Genomic DNA, 15,633 nt, shown 5'->3' on the forward strand with positions numbered 1-15,633 from the left:
GATTTGCTAGGACCCGTGGCTGCTTTATTTATACTACTTCTCAAGTTTAGAACACAGCTGAAGTTATCGATGTGGGAAGTAGAAATAAGAAAACAAATGAGATACATTCCTGCCGTCTCTGTCTTAACTGTCACAACGCAGACACATTGAGAAAGTCATAGAACAGCTTCTGAAACTTACCAAGCTGAGTCTTCTTCAAGCACATGGTCACTATCAAGCTCCCTTCTTCGTCTGTGCTCCCAAATACAAATCCTTTCCCTTCATTCATATGTGAACCTCTCTCGTAGAAGGCCCTTCCCCATCCAAAATCCAGTTCAGAAGCAATCTGCTTCGTTAGACTGACGATGCAGAAGTTTGCTGCGCAGCTGAAGATCGGATTCCCTTCCCCTGGAACTAAGTAATCGAGATCAGGATGTCTCTCCAAGTAGTCTATTGCTGATCTCAAGTACGTGTTGTCCATTTTCCTTATTTCTTTATGAACTCTCTCCACTGTTCTGGTGAAACGCTCTCTGCGAAAATCATCCAACAGTGATACCGGTCGAGCATGAAAGAGAGTGTTCCCAATGTATCCTTGCGGAAGCTTAGGTCGTAGCCTTGACCTCCCATCAACTATGATATGCAATCTCGTCAAGTCTTTTTCACTTAAATCTGTCAGTTGACAAAAAGAAGAAGTGGAAAGTGAGACCCTTTGTTAGATAGGTATTAAGACTAACAGCTGGGCCACTTCCAAAGAGAGAGTTCTTCCAACAAGATCAATTCCATACCTTCATTTGCAAAGCAAGCACAACGCCAAATATGCGCCACCAGAACTTCATAAGTACTGAACTTACTATCAGCAATCTCAGCCTTTGCTTTAAGAGCTTTCAGTTGAAGAAGTGTGAGCTTGAGACTGGCAATTGCAGAATCAGATTCAGGATTTGATCTATAAGCCAGGGATTTCATCCGAGGATTGCGAAATGGGGGTGGTTGGTATTCTGTGTAAGGAAAGACAGGACAGGGAGGCTCCCCTGCACAAAGAACAGTGCGGTGGAAGAACGGTGTTAGCTTAACTGAAAGTCCCCGAGCAGTTTGAGACCATGCTTCCATGATATACCCAAGAGAAGTACCATCCCCGAATGTATGGTGTATTGAACTTCCAACACAGATCGCTCCATATTTGAAATAGGTGACCTTGCAGAATATCAAATACCTACCTGTTAGATATCCGTTTAGGTCCATATACATGTTGTGTTCTATGCAATATAATAACATGTGATGATAATAAAGAAAGAAGTTTCAGGTTTATAGTCTGCGTTAACTAATAGTTCAATTCATGACAATTGACAGAAACAACAAGAGTCTCTCTGCCTAAACCCTGAACCTCAACTACTAACTAAGTGTCGTCAACATGCAGATGAGGAAAGATTACCTGAAAGAGAACAAGAGGGAAGGAGGAGATGTCTCCTGAGTAGTCAATAGTAGGTACAAGTTCAGAAAGATCCAAACTTTGAGTGAGTAAGCCAATGTCCTGTACAGTAGAATCAGTCTCAGCCTCCACATACATAACTCCTTCTCCATTGCATCGGACCTCCAACCTCCCATTCTTATCGATCATAGATCATCAAAGAAAGCCAAATAGAGTACAGGGTTTCATCATTCAAAATACAAGATATGAATTATTGTCAAACCCAGCAGCAAAATGGATCCTTTGACCAAAAAGGAAGAAGAATGACGCGTTTTCGAGTCTTACCTTTTTGGAGTCTTCCAGCGACAGGATAGAAGAGGACAAGAACCTTGCTCAGAGCATCGATGAGGAGTTGAGTGTTGGGAAGATTGGAGGAGGAACAAGGATTGAAGAAGTAGAGTGTGCCCATGTGAAACCTTACTTGTATCAGGTCCAAATTGGAAAGCCATAAACTATGTGTAGGCGTTTCTTTAGCTGGCTTCACGACCGTAGTTTGCTTTACCCAAATCTTCATTTTTGATCCACAATCACTATTCACTATGGCTCCTGCTTTACAAAAAAAATCCAGATACGTGCCTAAAAACACGACTCCCTCGGCTAAATAACGTGGAGACCGTAGAAGAAGAAGAAGAATATAAAAAGCTCTTTACTATTTTATTTTTTTGTAGGCAATGTAAAATTGCTTTTTTAGTACTTGTTATAACTTTCAAAAGAAAGAAGGGAGGAAAAAACAAGAAATTGTAGGGAATGGATCTGATCAAAATTCACAAGTGATAAAGAGAAAGCTTTACAAAGACAGAGATACATGGAATCGTGAGCCAGTAAACCTTCAACTTACAATAACAACAAAGCTCGAAAAAAGACCACAACTTATTGTCTTTGATGAACAAAGAGAGTGATGGGGTCAGTAAGGAACACAAACACGAACGGAAGATGGACCAGAGCTCATATCTTCGAGCAACAGATCCAAAAGCACCTTTGCTATAGGACCTTCTTTTCCTGAGTTAGACAAAAAAAGAAACCCATCATGTAAGCAATTTCAGAGTAGATTAAGTTACTCAAGAGTGAAGCTTTCAAATGTTTATATGATGATGATCTTACCATCACCAATAAATTCTTCATCCCATTGAATCACAGGTTTGATGAGAACTCCACTCCCAATAAGCATCATCTCATCTGCTTTCTTCCCATCTTCCAATGTCACATCCATTACTTTCACACTTTTAAGCATCCCCTTGTTTACCAGCTCTTCAGCGAGTGTAAGAGTTCTCTTTGCTGTGCATCCGCTCAAAACATTATCAAACCGTGGCATTACAAGCTCCTTACCACCATTAACAACAAATGCAACATTCATATTCGGACCTTCTGCGATAAATCCACCTTTATCAACCCAAATACCAGCATAAGCTCCCTTGGCCTCAGCCTCCATTTGTGAAAGAACGTTAGGGAGGTAGTTAACGCTTTTCACTGTGGCAAACTCTGGAGGTTTTATGGGGACGGACGAGGTCACTACCTTGACACCTTTTGGGTTAGTGGTCAAGTTCGTTTTTATCACAATGGCGTAGAGAGTTGGTTCGCGACAGTGAGATGGAGATAGGAGAAAATCCCCTGGGCCTGTAGAGAGCCAGTATCTTAGAGATCCATCTCTACACCCAGAAACGCTCACGGTTTGGATGAGGATTCTTCTAATATCTTCACGATGGAATGGAAGTGGGATCTTAGCCATTGATGCAGACCGTATGATACGGTCAAGGTGCTGATCCAATTCATAAAGGTACCTGCTTGGTCGCAGGGCAACAAGTGAAACTCAGATGATTTGAGTAATAAGACTAGTTAAGGTTGGAAAAAGTGAGCTTTGATTTCAAAGTGACAAACCCATTAACGATCGTGGCAGTGTCAAAGACTCCATGACCACGGTGAACCATGTGATCATCCAATGGAAGAACCATCGCTGCAGGATCGGTTGTAATTCCGTCAACAACACTTGAGTACATGGCCAGAAACTGTTGTCCTCCTCTTGCCTGTTTTAGCCTCTCAATAACCTTTTGACACCAAACATAGTTCACTGATACGCAATCAATCAATCAAGGCCTAAACATAAACAAATAACAAACTAATTTCTTGATCATCCATTACCAGCTGCATATATAATATCATTGACAAAACAGTCTAGTGGTGTCAATGAACATATCTAGCTAACATATTAAAAACGTTGTCAAGGGTTCAACATAATTTTTAACAGCCATGGAAGAGGAAGAACCACTATGGAAAACATAGAAAACAAATTTACCTCAGAGCTAGATAGAACAGGAACATTCCAGGACTGAGAGCTTGAATCTGTGCAAAAAAAAATATATTCAAATTTCTCAAAGCATTACAAAAAGTATTTGAATTTGACATCAAAACTGAAAACACTTGTGTAAATTTAACGATCAAAAATTGATCTCTCTCCTTCAGGATAATGTACAGTGGTTAACATCACAAACGCTTTATTTAACAAAATACATCCACTAATCCAAAAGGCAACCAAAGGAGCCAACAGAGTTAAAACCAAGGAAAGCAATGTGTCGAACCAGAACACATGAGAATCCTTCTTTCTCGTTTCGACTTATGCGGGAATCGAAAGCCATATCCTGAAGAACATTGAAAGAGGGAGAGAGAGGCGAAATTCCAAGTGTTAACTGTCATCTCCGGCGAGAAGCCGGCGACGGGCTTCGGGAGACAAACGAATTGAGAGATCATTATCGGAAATCGCAACTTGCTCTGCTTCGCATCCTGACGAAGTATTAATTCCACACACGTCCTTTGGGCCTAATTTCACTAGTACAGTTTCTAGGCCCATCAGTCCAATTCTAATTGTATTGTAGCAAGATTATCCAATTTCGGTTTCAATTACCAATTAGCTAGGTGTGAGATCAATACTTTGGTTTTTAACTTTTTAGCGATGTGGGACTCTGGGAACGAGTTAAAGCTTAAAAGTTAAACCGAACTAAACCAAAACGAACCCTCTTTATCTTTCAGTGGGTTAGCTACGAGGAGGCCTAATCGATGTTGTAGAGCTTTTTTTCTTCACACCTTCCTTGTAGGGTTGAAGTGAGAGAACTTTACATTGATAGATCGTAATAAAAAGGCCAACTCGAGATTTTCCGTTCTTGTGGTCAGTGATTCAACCTTAATCGATCTAGGTCATTCGATTTCTTTCTTATCTTAGTCTGTAAGTTTTGAAAAATCTTTGCTTTTCAATCTTTTTTTTCTTTTGAATATCCTAAAGGATAACAGATTTTGGGGGGGATAACAAGATCATCTGTTTTTCTAAATTCACTCTTTTGGGGGGGGGGGGGGGGGGGGGTTGTGTGAATTGTCGCTGAAAGTCTTATAATTTATCTTTTCTGGGATCTGGGTAACAGATTTTTGATCGGAATCGGCAGCGGAAGAAGAGTGAATTGTTCATCCTTGTATTGCCATGGTATGTTTCTACTTCGTTGGTTCAGTTTGATTGTTCTTAGTCCATTCAATCTTCATTCGATCATTCTTTGTTTATTGTACTTCTTAATTTCAGCTTCCTGTTGAACATCTTTTTTACTGTTCTTCTTGGATTTTGCTTTAACCAGTCGAAGAAACTAGATTTGGCCCATGTTGGTTTGGTTGTAGTATTGATTAGTCTGTGATAATCTTGTTTTTGCAGGCCATGTATATTCGTGTGAAGCGCATGAAAACAACTTACTTTATCCAATGTGATCCAACAGAGACTGGTTTGGATGTTAAGCAAAAACTGTTTGCCCTCATTGAGCAGCCAGTTAGCAAGCAGCGTCTGGTTTTAATGTCTACTGAAGAAATATTAGAGGACTCAAAGACTTTAGCGGATCAGAAGGTATCAAAACGTTTGGATGTATCATCTATTTTATTTATCTTTCCTGCCAATGATGGGGAATGAATAACAATTCTTGTTTCAAGTTTATTGAAGAACCGTCTTAGGTATGTGGACACTTGCCACCGTTTGCGTATTTTAAGTTAGATAAGGTTGTTTCTTTTGCTTGTTTTTTTTTCAGGTTGAGAATGATGCAGTCGTGGCTCTGGCTTTGAGGAAAGGTACTTCCTCAGCTCTTTACCCCTTTTTATCTTATTCTGATAATGTCAACTCCTTGTTTGTTTATAGAAATGTGGTAATGCATCATGCATCTTACTTATTTTTAAATGTTTCTTTGGTTTCTGAAAACTTTAAACTTCATTGATTTGTGTCCATCCTATTGAAAGGTTGAACTCTTTAAAACATTTGTGGATGTAGTATCTAGCTGAACCTGATTCCTGTTTATATCCCATCAATCAGCCTCCCATGCTGTATTGCATTCTAGTCTTCTAGATATAGAAAGCTATGGACGGCTTGATGAATGCACCTCATTCTTTCTTCTGCAGATGATAACGAGTTTGAGGATGTCAACATTGCGCAGCCCACCGACTTCTCAATTTCATGAAGAGTTGATTCAAACACAAGGGAAGGGAGAAGCTATAAACGCCGGAAGCTATTATTTCTTTGTGTCATCTGCTTGTTGTGTCAACCGCCTATTTAGTTGTTACAGACAATTGTTGTAAGTAAAAAAGATATTGAGATTTGGAAGTTTGATTGCAACTTGCAAGATGATTTAGTTTTTTTCAATGAAGTAATAATAACAGACTCGTATATTTCACTGCTTCAGTGAATTACAATGAGCTAGATCTGCAGCAAACACAAGCTGAGTAAGCTCCATTAATTACCCTTTGACATTGTGCTGTGGACGAGGAATGATTTTTATACCTATGAATTAAAGCTAAGAAAGTACTTAATGACGGAAAAACCAATGAGGGTGACGAAACAAAGAGACAACAAAACAAAATCAAAGGACACAACTGTAACTTAATTGACAAAAAACGTTAAGGCCATAAGTGTGTCTGGTTCTGGTAAAAGAAAAAAAGGAATATGACCCTAATAAAGAGAAGGGATTGTGTCTCCTTCTCGACTTCTTCTTCTTCTTCTTCTCAATCTCAACCCTTTTCTCTTCTCTTCTTTGCTAACGGCAGGAGAGAGAGAGAGACCCACAAAGCCGATCCCTCCTCTCAGTCGATTTCTCGGGTTCAGCGATTCATCCGTCGCTGAAAAAGCTTCTACCTTTAGCTCTTTCTTCTCGTCGATTTTTGTGGTGAGATTCGGTTCGATCTAGGTTGTTTATATCGAGGTATGCAGCAGGGCGATCAAACGGTGCTGAGCTTGAGACCTGGTGGCGGTCGAGGAAACAGACTCTTTGGTTCCTCTTCTTCTTCTTCGTCTCTCTCTTTTGGCTCTCTTTCCTCCTCGGATCTACCTCTCCTTCGTCCTCATGGTGGTGCTCCTGCTTCCTCTTTTCCCTTCAAGGTACCCCCTCATTTCTCCGCGCCAAGCTCCCCCTCTGTATTATTTGGATCTAGCTCTTCTTGTTCCTCGGACTTGGAATTTATCTGTCTGGATATGGTTTTGTTAAGACACCTGAGCTGAACTTGATCCAATTTTACCGGTTTATAGCAATCAGCAGCTTTTTGGTTTGGAATTACAGTCTTTGGTATTTTGCTGATTTGATAGCTTTTTGATTTGCGAGTTTCATAGCATTGTATTGTTGAATTACTACTGAGCTCATGTTAGATTTTGTTTGCTTCCCGACCACATAGAATCACGTCACGTGTCTGCAACATACAGAATTGAATTTATAGGTAACATATGCATATACGATTGATGCAAGCAATTTGTTTGTCCTGATTCTTAGTGGCGCACACAAGTATGTGTAGCTGCTGTAAATATGGACGTATAATGATATGTAGGCTTTTAGGTGGGCATTTTATTAGCTGCTATTTGCTCATAAAGGACCTACTGACATTTTGTGTAGTTGTTTGTTCCTCAATCATGTTGGCCTTTTGATTCACGGGTTATTCCTCTCTGTGTACTGAGAATTTGTGTTTCTTTGTCTCCTTTGTATGTCACTTCTTATATGGTTTTGTGTATTGAGTGTTAGTTAATGAAGTTTTTTTATCCTGGGTTATGCTTTTGTTTCAGGGTGGAGACTCGAGGTTCGATGGCCGTGAACGTGTGAAGTACAGCCGTGAGCAGCTCCTGGAACTTAAAGAGGTGATTATCTCAGTTCAAAAATATAGGATTAAGGCCGGTAATAGTTTCTGTTGTTCGTATTTGTTCTTCGTTATTTGAGGTAACTGACATTTCTGCATACGTACAGACTACTCAACTCTCTGATGAAATTCTAAGAGTCCAACGGGAAACTGCAACAGAACTGTTTGGGGAGGTAGAGACTTGGCCACGTGGGGAAAGTGTCGTAACCAATTTGGTATTGAAACGTAACTTTTGTATTGTTTCCTTTATCATGAAGTTTCATGAGTTTTAAGTTTTAACACAGATCTAATATCCTAAATATCCAGGTTCCGGTTCAGTCTGCAAGTCGCTTCTCTGAGCCAGACTCTCGCGATTGGCGTAGCCGTACGACTCAACCTCCCCCCGCTGGGGAAGAAAGGTCGTGGGATAATCTCCGTGAGTCTAGAGACTCCAGGTATGTTGAAGCAAGCCAATTTAATCGTCAAGACCAACCTAATTCTCAGTTTTCAAGGGGACAAATACCATCCAACAGAGGGGTAATTGATCAATAAATTAATGTTTTTTTCCCTCTTTTGGTCTTTTACATTCTGGCATGATTTCCTATTTTTCTTACTTATATGTATTTGTATATCGTGTAGAACCAGGGTGGACCAGCTCCTGTCCTCGTCAAAGCCGAAGTGCCTTGGTCAGCTAGAAGAGGAAATCTTTCCGAAAATGATCGTGTTCTGAAGACTGTGAAAGGGTAATTCCGTTGAGACAGTTATTTGTTGTATAGACTTTTGTATGGTTTCTCGTACTGCCAACATGAATTTTTTGAATCAAACTTGCACACTTACAAAGATATACTTTGCTTGTCCAGGATACTGAACAAGCTAACCCCTGAAAAGTATGATCTTCTTAAGGGCCAACTTATTGACTCTGGCATCACATCTGCTGATATCCTGAAGGTGTGTGTACTCTATGTCTCAAGCATAGATGAAGTCTTGTTTAAATCATCTATGTTGTTCGTGTAGCTAACCAGTGTTCTCTTCTTTTGTTTGTAGGGTGTGATTACCCTTATTTTTGACAAAGCTGTCCTTGAGCCGACCTTTTGCCATATGTACGCGAAATTGTGCTCTGATATCAATGACAAGCTGCCAACATTCCCACCTGCAGAGCCTGGGGATAAGGAGATCACATTTAAGAGGGTTCTGCTGAATATCTGTCAAGAGGCATTTGAGGGAGCTGCGGAGTTGAGGGAGGAACTTAGACAGATGAGTGCTCCAGATCAGGAGGCTGAGCGGAATGACAAAGAAAAATTGTTGAAGCTCAAGACTCTAGGAAATATTCGTTTGATCGGAGAGCTTTTAAAGCAGAAGATGGTTCCAGAAAAGATTGTTCATCACATTGTTCAGGTTAACACCTATACGTTTATACATTTTCTTAGACAACTTTTTTTTTGGTATCTAGCACTAGCAATAACCTTTATTTATTTGGTCTGAGCACAGGAGCTTCTGGGGGCCGATGAGAAAGCTTGTCCAGCAGAGGAAAATGTCGAAGCTATTTGTCATTTCTTTAAAACTATTGGCAAACAACTTGACGGAAACATGAAGTCAAAACGGATCAATGATGTATACTTTAGACGCCTACAGGATCTGTCGAAGAATCCTCAGTTGGAACTGCGTCTGAGATTCATGGTTCAGAATATCATCGACATGCGCTCCAATGGCTGGGTTCCTAGGCGGGAAGAGGTAATCCTGACTTTAAAAATCTGATAATGCCTCAGTTTTATGAGTTACAAGGTTGAGACTTGTTTGTTGGTCCATTGTGTAGAGGTTCTGATGTTCAATTTGCATTACTTGTGCAGATGAAAGCAAGAACTATAACCGAAATCCATACTGAGGCGGAGAAGAATCTTGGTCTCCGACCTGGTGCCACTGCAAATATGAGAAGGGGTATAGTTTCTGGTGGTGGGCCTGTGAGCCCTGGCCCTGTCTACCCTGGTGGGCGACCTGGTGCGGGTGGCTTGATGCCTGGTATGCCTGGGACTCGAAGGATGCCTGGGATGCCCGGGGTGGACAATGATAACTGGGAGGTACCCCGGACAAGATCAATGTCTAGACGCGATGGGCCAGGACATCTGCATTCTCCAGCAGTGAACAAGTCGGCCTCAATGAACACGAGGCTCTTACCTCAAGGCAGCAGCGGCATCATTAGTGGCAAGACAAGCGCCTTGTTGCAGGGAAGCGGTTCAGTTTCGCGTCCAGTTACCATGGCAGCAGAACCACCAGCACAGTCAGCTGCACCTCTGACTGTACCAGTTCCGGTGGAGAAACCCCAGCCTAGTGCTCCCAAGTTGAGCGAAGAAGTGCTTCAAAGAAAAACGAAGTCGCTTCTTGAAGAATATTTCAATGTTCGACTTCTTGATGAAGCTCTACAGTGTGTAGAGGAGCTCGGGTCGCCTTCATATCATGCAGAGTTTGTGAAGGAAGCAATATCCCTGTCCCTTGAAAAAAGCCCACCTCTCGTTGAGCCAATAGCCAAACTGTTGGAGTATTTGTTAACAAAGAAGGTGGTCACACCCAAGGATCTTGAAACCGGGTTCTTGCTTTACGGTGCTCTGTTGGACGACATTGGAATCGATCTTCCTAAGGCACCAAACAACTTTGGTGAGATATTGGGAAAGTTGATTCTGGCTGGTGGTGTGGATTTCAAATTGGTTAGAGAATTTATAGGGAAGATGGAAGACGATAGGTTCCAGAAGATGGTGGTGGATGCAGCTGTACGCATATTGGAGTCAAGCGAGCAGGGGAAGTCCCTGTTGGCCTCACAAGCGGCTGACGTTAAGGCTTGTCAGAATCTGTAAAAGTTTAATCATTGCTCTACGATTTTTGCTCTCTGGGTTGAGGCTTGTGCGATGAAATGTTGTGTTGTAAGCTTGAAGGAGGAGGAGAAAAGGATTCTCAGAAACTCAAAAAGAAAAAAAATAGTTTTGCTCTTCTCTTAAGCTCTTTTTACGACATAATTTCTCACTTACTCTTCTTTGTATTTGTTGTGGGAATGTGTCCAATGTTCCTTTTTTTTGTATTCTTCTTCTGTGACTTCTGTTTGACCTTTGCATTTTTGTTTTACGGTCTCAGTTTATATTACTCAGTTGATTGTTGTTGAGACTTTGAGACCCCTATAAACTGGTCGATTCAGATAAATTACATTAAAAATGTTTGATCATCGTCTTTCTATTATCTTAAGCTAAATTATAAGGGATCTAAGCCAGCCTTGGAGCCAAAAAGAAATGGATACTTGTTAAACAGAGTTCGAGTTTTTCCAGTTTCTGCAATTAAAATCAGAATTGGTCAGCAAAAAATGAAAAGTCTGAGGGTTTTTCTGCAATTTGCCTAAATTGTGCTTGAGCCTTAATTAATGCCTAAATTAATTGGCCGGAGTGGGCTTTGTAAAGCGCTCTCCCGCGCAGGGCAGAGAGAAATCATTATTATCCCGAAAATTAAAACATTTTTTTGGTCTAATTTTTAAGTTTTGAAAAAAAAAAAATAAAAAAAAAAAAGGGAGTATGAGCGTAGCTGAAGCAAATCACACGGAGAAGGAAGAGTCGCTGAGACTAGCGATCGCTGTTTCCCTACTCCGATCGAAGATCCAGAATCGTCAATCATCTTCTACTTCCCGTTGTGATGCTACCTCTGAAACTGATGCTCTTCGCTGGAAACAGAAGGTGAATCACTTCTCGATTTGTTATCTATTTGGGGTTTAAAACAACTCGTTACTCTTCGCAACTATAATATAGTGGAATCTGATACCATTACATCTTAGAATTTCTAGGGATACATTTCGATTTATGTTCGGATTTTAGAAATCTAGGTCATATGATTTGTGTGTTTTTCTCGGTTGTGAAACGGAGCTTTGAGATTTTCGATTTTAAAATTAGGCTAAGGAGAGGAAGAAAGAGATTATCAAACTTCATGAAGATCTCAAGGATGCTGAAAGTATATTTTTCCTGTCTCTCTTTAACTTTGTCAATTGGTTTCTGTATTTACTGATTCTTCTTAATTGGGAAGGCTTTGTAAGATGTTTCTATAACTGGACTGGTCTCTTTACTAAATGCATTTCGTGTCATTTAGGTGCTTTTCATCGTGATTTATTCCCAGCGAATGCTTCTTGCAAGTGTTATTTCTTTGATAACTTGGGAGTATTCAGCGGTATGAGGATTGGAGAAGCCTCTGAAGCCAGATTTAACGATGTTCTTCGTCGTAGATTTCTCAGATTAGGTATTGAACATTTGTGTATTCTCTTTTGTTACCTTTTTGTTTGTTGGCTTAACTTATCAGCTTGTGTTATCATTTATCTCTAGCGAGGATAAGGAGCAGAAAGAAATCAACTCAATCATCTAAAAGATTGCGGTCTTCAGGTTTTGTTTAGTGACTTCCTTTTTCCATTATCTCACATTTCTAATTTCCTTAATGCATTTTACAACACCATACTGTTATATGACCTAGATGTGCTATATGGGAGAAGGAAGTAAAAAATAGACTAAACGTAACCAAGTACCACCAGCTCATGTTCTGGGACTTGCTTATATGTGAGTTGATACTTTGACTGCAGAACCGGAATATGAAGAGGAAGCAGAACATCTAAGGATATCTATAGATTTTCTTCTCGGACTATCTGAAGCAGACTCCAATGTTAGGCCTGTTGCTTAAGCTTTTTCTGGTTTTTTTCACTCTTGAATGCTTTGCAGCTTTGAACTTGCTTCTTATTTTCTGCAGGCGACTAATTTCAGCAATTGGTCACATCAGGCTGTAGATTTCATATTAGGTAACATTAGTAAAAGTTCCTGAGTTGCAAACAAATTAGTTAAATCCTGAGATGCAATTCCTTTTATTAGAAGGCTGCTTTTTCACTTATGAAATACCACGCTCTTTTTGGCATATTCAAGCTTCACTGAAGAAGCTGATATCGATGGGAAGGAACTTAGAATCTATTGAAGAATTAATCAGTTCCATGATTACACAGTTGATTGCAAGAATGTGCACTCCCTTTAAAGCAAATGGTAACTTTAGCAGTTTAATAATGATTCTAACTGTGTTTTTCTTTCTAGCTATCACTTCTAAGATTTGTTTTTGTGTGTGTCCACCATCTGTTGTAGAGGTGAAACAACTAGAAACAAGTGTTGGGTTTTATGTCCAGCATTTGATCCGTAAACTGGGAAGTGAACAATACATTGGACAGCGTGCAATATTTGCTATTTCTCAGAGAATATCCATTTTAGCAGAAAATTTGCTGTTTATGGACCCATTTGATGAATCATTCTCAGAGATGGATGAGTGCCTGTTTATACTGTAAGTATCTCAGATTCAAATGGGATAATTTGTTTCTATGATACTTGGGGATGATGCTCTTGATTATATGTTGTCTTATGAACCGCAGGATACAGCTAATTGAGTTCCTGATATGTGATCATTTGTTGCTTTGGGCGGAGAATGAAGCATTTGAAACTGGTAAATTAAAATATTAAAAATATTATTTAGTACCTTACAACAAATCAGAGTGGCGCAGCGGAAGCGTGGTGGGCCCATAACCCACAGGTCCCAGGATCGAAACCTGGCTCTGATATGAAAGTTGCAATTTTTTCTTTTTTTTTTTTTTGACAACATGTATATTCTTGAAAGCTATTTTTGGTCTAGTTATAGTAATTTATTATTAACAAAATCACAAACGATGCTGAGATTGGTTGTGTCTTATTCGCAGTTATGTTTGAGGAGTGGATAGGATCAGTAGTCCATGCGAAGAAAGCAGTAGCTGCTTTGGAGGAAAGAAACGGATTGTATCTTCTCTACATGGACAGAGTCACAGGGGAATTAGCTAAACGAGTTGGTCAGATCACATCTTTCCGGGAGGTGGAGCCAGCCATTTTGGACAAACTCTTAGCCTACCCAGAATGACACCTTTCTAGGTTAGCATCTACTCTGTAAAAACTTTTAAATTTGGAGCCTTAGTTCATCAAACAACGGTGTCTGGAAAGCAAGTTGCTTGACTTTTACTTAAAGGTAAACAATAGGTGATTCGGTAATCATATTATTTCAGAAAGCCAGAAACTGCGAGAACTGTAAAGACTTAGGTAGATGTCGGCTTTCATCTTTGGTTGATGATCGCTTTGTATTTATTGGACGCCTAGTTCTCCAGGGAGTCAAAAAAATTGGCTCCACATAGCATTATAATGTTTATCTTATCATTTCATATCTCAATCAACTCACCAAATATCATTTAATTATGTCCAGCTAATAAAATATCTCTTCTTTATAACCACAGTAGAGGGCCAAAACCTCATATTATCTTAGAGCAGAGATGGGTGACATCAAACGTTTACTCATCCTATTGATCCTTTTAGTCATGCTCTCGTCACATTCCCTTCTTTCATGCTCAGGTCACGGCGATGAGGAAGCTGGTTTGACGAGGAAGCTTGGAGTATTCATAAAGAAAAGGGCAAGATTCGGGAGACCTACCACCACCACCAGATCTGCTTCTGCCACAAGTTCGTCAGGCTCCTTCCATAAGATTGCTTGCCTTGCCACCTCTTTCCTGCTTGTTTTCCTTTTCTAGGTTTCTTCTACTGTCAAAAGTGGATTTTTTTTTTTTTTTTTTTTACTTTCTCAACAAGAATCGCTGTTGTAGACTGTAGACAGTACCACGCCTTTGCAAGTTGCAACTTCAACAAGAACTCTTGAGTAAAATAAAAAAACTCACATAAATTGAGTTATACATATCGTGTATATGTACAACTTTAATCCTTGATATCGTGAGCTCTTTACATATGGTCTTTTTTCAAGGTTTATCAAACCAAAGAGCTGCTGTACAACACATATAACAACAACCTACCCAAGTCAGAACCATGGGATACTTTATTACAAACATTACGTTGTGTATGAAAATCAGAACCTCATGGCTTGTATATCAAATCTCTCGTCATATAGTCTCCAGTGTCCATACCTCTCTGTCTGAGCCACATCCCCTGACCTTGGCACATACACATCTGGCTTCTTCACCTCCTTAAGCCGCTTAATTCGTGACACATTGTTTGCAATGTCACGGCTTGACAAATGCACACACCCAGACAAGTCCAAGTACTCTAGCTTGGGACAACCCTCGCATATCGAAGCAAGACCCTTGACAGATAATCTAGAGAACTGAATCTCTAACCGCTCTAGATTGATCATGTGTTTTCCAATCGCATCAGCTTCTGTGTCTCCGTCTTGAGGACAAGCGTCTACGTACTCTGTAGGAACAGAGCCAGTGCGTCTAGAAGAATCTGACCAATCCATAAGATTGCGTTTCAGGGTACTCAGGTTAGGACAGTTTCTACCAATCATCACAAGAGTGTCGTGAGATATCTCGTGACAGTAACTGATATCTATCTCCTTAAGACTCCTACACCGAAACGCTATCTTCGTCATAGATGCGTCTGTCACGTTAGGACTGCTTCTAATGGCAAGAACCTGTAGGTTTGGACATCTATTGATAATGTCCAAATTCAAACTCGAATCCTTTAGAATGTACCAAAACAGAGTAAATTACAAAACTCAATCATGATCTTGATTAGAAAGATATTTTTAAATACCTATCGGCAGCGTAAGAGAGAGCGTAGTCGCTGCAATGGCGTACGCGGATCTCGGTGAGACCACCGTCGCTCCAATCAACGACTGATCGGAGCATTAAGTCTACCTTTCGCTCGAAATCAGGGGACCACAAGTGAGTCGACTCGGGATATGACTCGAACCATGGCTCAAGATCGAAGATAGACCAGAGATACGGATCTCTGCAAACGGTTAGCCACGATTTTCGAACGAACATAGGTCCCGTCCATAGCTCCTGAACTGTGAGCCTTGAGATGATGTTGATGAGTATCTCTGGAGCCAATCCGCCCCAATCAGATTCAGACCTGTCTTCCTCCATTAAAGTTTCTTTCTTGCTTCCGTCTCAGACTCAAAACTCAAAAGATCAGAGTTCTTTATTTATGTTAGTGTTCGGTAATGACTTTACACGAAACGTGTCTCTTTAGACACGTGTCAATACATCTGACCGTTGATTTTGT

At 40.3% G+C, this 15,633-nt stretch overlaps 6 protein-coding genes, 1 long non-coding RNA gene and 2 other non-coding genes across 12 annotated transcripts; 6 read left to right on the forward strand and 3 right to left on the reverse strand.

Moving 5' to 3' along the window:
• Positions 1-2: 2 nt before the first annotated feature.
• Positions 3-1,958, reverse strand: LOC104726349 (shikimate O-hydroxycinnamoyltransferase-like). Its single transcript, XM_010445191.3, has 4 exons — positions 1,713-1,958; positions 1,409-1,582; positions 765-1,170; positions 3-648 (listed from the first exon to the last, which is right to left on the reverse strand). Exons 1-4 carry the CDS (start codon positions 1,956-1,958, stop codon positions 131-133), a joined length of 1,344 nt encoding a protein of 447 aa, XP_010443493.2. The 3' UTR covers positions 3-130.
• LOC147935504 (uncharacterized) lies at positions 60-2,238 on the forward strand. The gene is made up of 2 exons (XR_015571889.1): positions 60-1,165; positions 1,394-2,238. It is a non-coding gene; the product is annotated as an uncharacterized LOC147935504 (long non-coding RNA).
• Positions 2,183-4,271, reverse strand: LOC104726347 (D-amino-acid transaminase, chloroplastic). The gene is made up of 5 exons (XM_010445189.3): positions 4,018-4,271; positions 3,735-3,781; positions 3,320-3,486; positions 2,546-3,222; positions 2,183-2,443 (listed from the first exon to the last, which is right to left on the reverse strand). Exons 1-5 carry the CDS (start codon positions 4,184-4,186, stop codon positions 2,349-2,351), a joined length of 1,155 nt encoding a protein of 384 aa, XP_010443491.1. The 5' UTR covers positions 4,187-4,271; the 3' UTR covers positions 2,183-2,348.
• Positions 4,272-4,338: 67 nt separating this feature from the next.
• On the forward strand, positions 4,339-6,124 carry LOC104726350 (uncharacterized). 3 transcript variants are annotated; one of them, XM_010445193.3, is made up of 5 exons: positions 4,339-4,601; positions 4,852-4,910; positions 5,130-5,315; positions 5,494-5,533; positions 5,858-6,124. In XM_010445193.3, exons 2-5 carry the CDS (start codon positions 4,908-4,910, stop codon positions 5,914-5,916), a joined length of 288 nt encoding a protein of 95 aa, XP_010443495.1. In that variant the 5' UTR covers positions 4,339-4,601; positions 4,852-4,907; the 3' UTR covers positions 5,917-6,124. The 3 variants fall into 3 exon arrangements, with proteins under 3 accessions (XP_010443495.1, XP_010443494.1, XP_010443496.1); XM_010445192.3 differs by having other exon boundaries at positions 4,365-4,658; XM_010445194.3 differs by having other exon boundaries at positions 4,441-4,629.
• Positions 6,125-6,138: 14 nt separating this feature from the next.
• On the forward strand, positions 6,139-10,760 carry LOC104726351 (eukaryotic translation initiation factor). The gene is made up of 9 exons (XM_010445195.3): positions 6,139-6,830; positions 7,503-7,574; positions 7,681-7,788; positions 7,880-8,089; positions 8,192-8,295; positions 8,413-8,500; positions 8,597-8,947; positions 9,041-9,283; positions 9,400-10,760. Exons 1-9 carry the CDS (start codon positions 6,657-6,659, stop codon positions 10,396-10,398), a joined length of 2,349 nt encoding a protein of 782 aa, XP_010443497.2. The 5' UTR covers positions 6,139-6,656; the 3' UTR covers positions 10,399-10,760.
• Positions 7,223-7,328, forward strand: LOC147935505 (small nucleolar RNA snoR103). The gene has a single exon (XR_015573514.1). It is a non-coding gene; the product is annotated as a small nucleolar RNA snoR103 (small nucleolar RNA).
• Positions 10,761-10,976: 216 nt separating the features above from the next.
• On the forward strand, positions 10,977-14,305 carry LOC104726354 (protein MULTIPOLAR SPINDLE 1). Of its 2 annotated transcripts, XM_010445198.3 has the most exons (11): positions 10,977-11,259; positions 11,473-11,530; positions 11,666-11,812; positions 11,896-11,952; positions 12,147-12,226; positions 12,311-12,359; positions 12,481-12,594; positions 12,691-12,883; positions 12,972-13,042; positions 13,293-13,497; positions 13,969-14,305. In XM_010445198.3, the coding sequence occupies exons 1-10, from the start codon at positions 11,101-11,103 to the stop codon at positions 13,484-13,486; spliced, it is 1,122 nt and encodes a 373-aa protein (XP_010443500.2). In that variant the 5' UTR covers positions 10,977-11,100; the 3' UTR covers positions 13,487-13,497; positions 13,969-14,305. The 2 variants fall into 2 exon arrangements, with proteins under 2 accessions (XP_010443500.2, XP_087327189.1); XM_087471063.1 differs by lacking the exon at positions 11,473-11,530 and having other exon boundaries at positions 11,050-11,259.
• Positions 13,086-13,157, forward strand: TRNAM-CAU (transfer RNA methionine (anticodon CAU)). Its single transcript has one exon. It is a non-coding gene; the product is annotated as a tRNA-Met (tRNA).
• Positions 14,266-15,562, reverse strand: LOC104726352 (F-box protein SKIP1). Its single transcript, XM_010445196.3, has 2 exons — positions 15,160-15,562; positions 14,266-15,053 (listed from the first exon to the last, which is right to left on the reverse strand). Exons 1-2 carry the CDS (start codon positions 15,492-15,494, stop codon positions 14,474-14,476), a joined length of 915 nt encoding a protein of 304 aa, XP_010443498.1. The 5' UTR covers positions 15,495-15,562; the 3' UTR covers positions 14,266-14,473.
• Positions 15,563-15,633: the final 71 nt, after the last annotated feature.

The sequence above is a fragment of the Camelina sativa genome, chromosome 11 (genome assembly GCF_030686135.1).
Source record: "Camelina sativa cultivar CO46 ecotype springtype chromosome 11, ASM3068613v1".
In the NCBI taxonomy this organism is placed as follows: domain Eukaryota; kingdom Viridiplantae; phylum Streptophyta; class Magnoliopsida; order Brassicales; family Brassicaceae; genus Camelina; species Camelina sativa.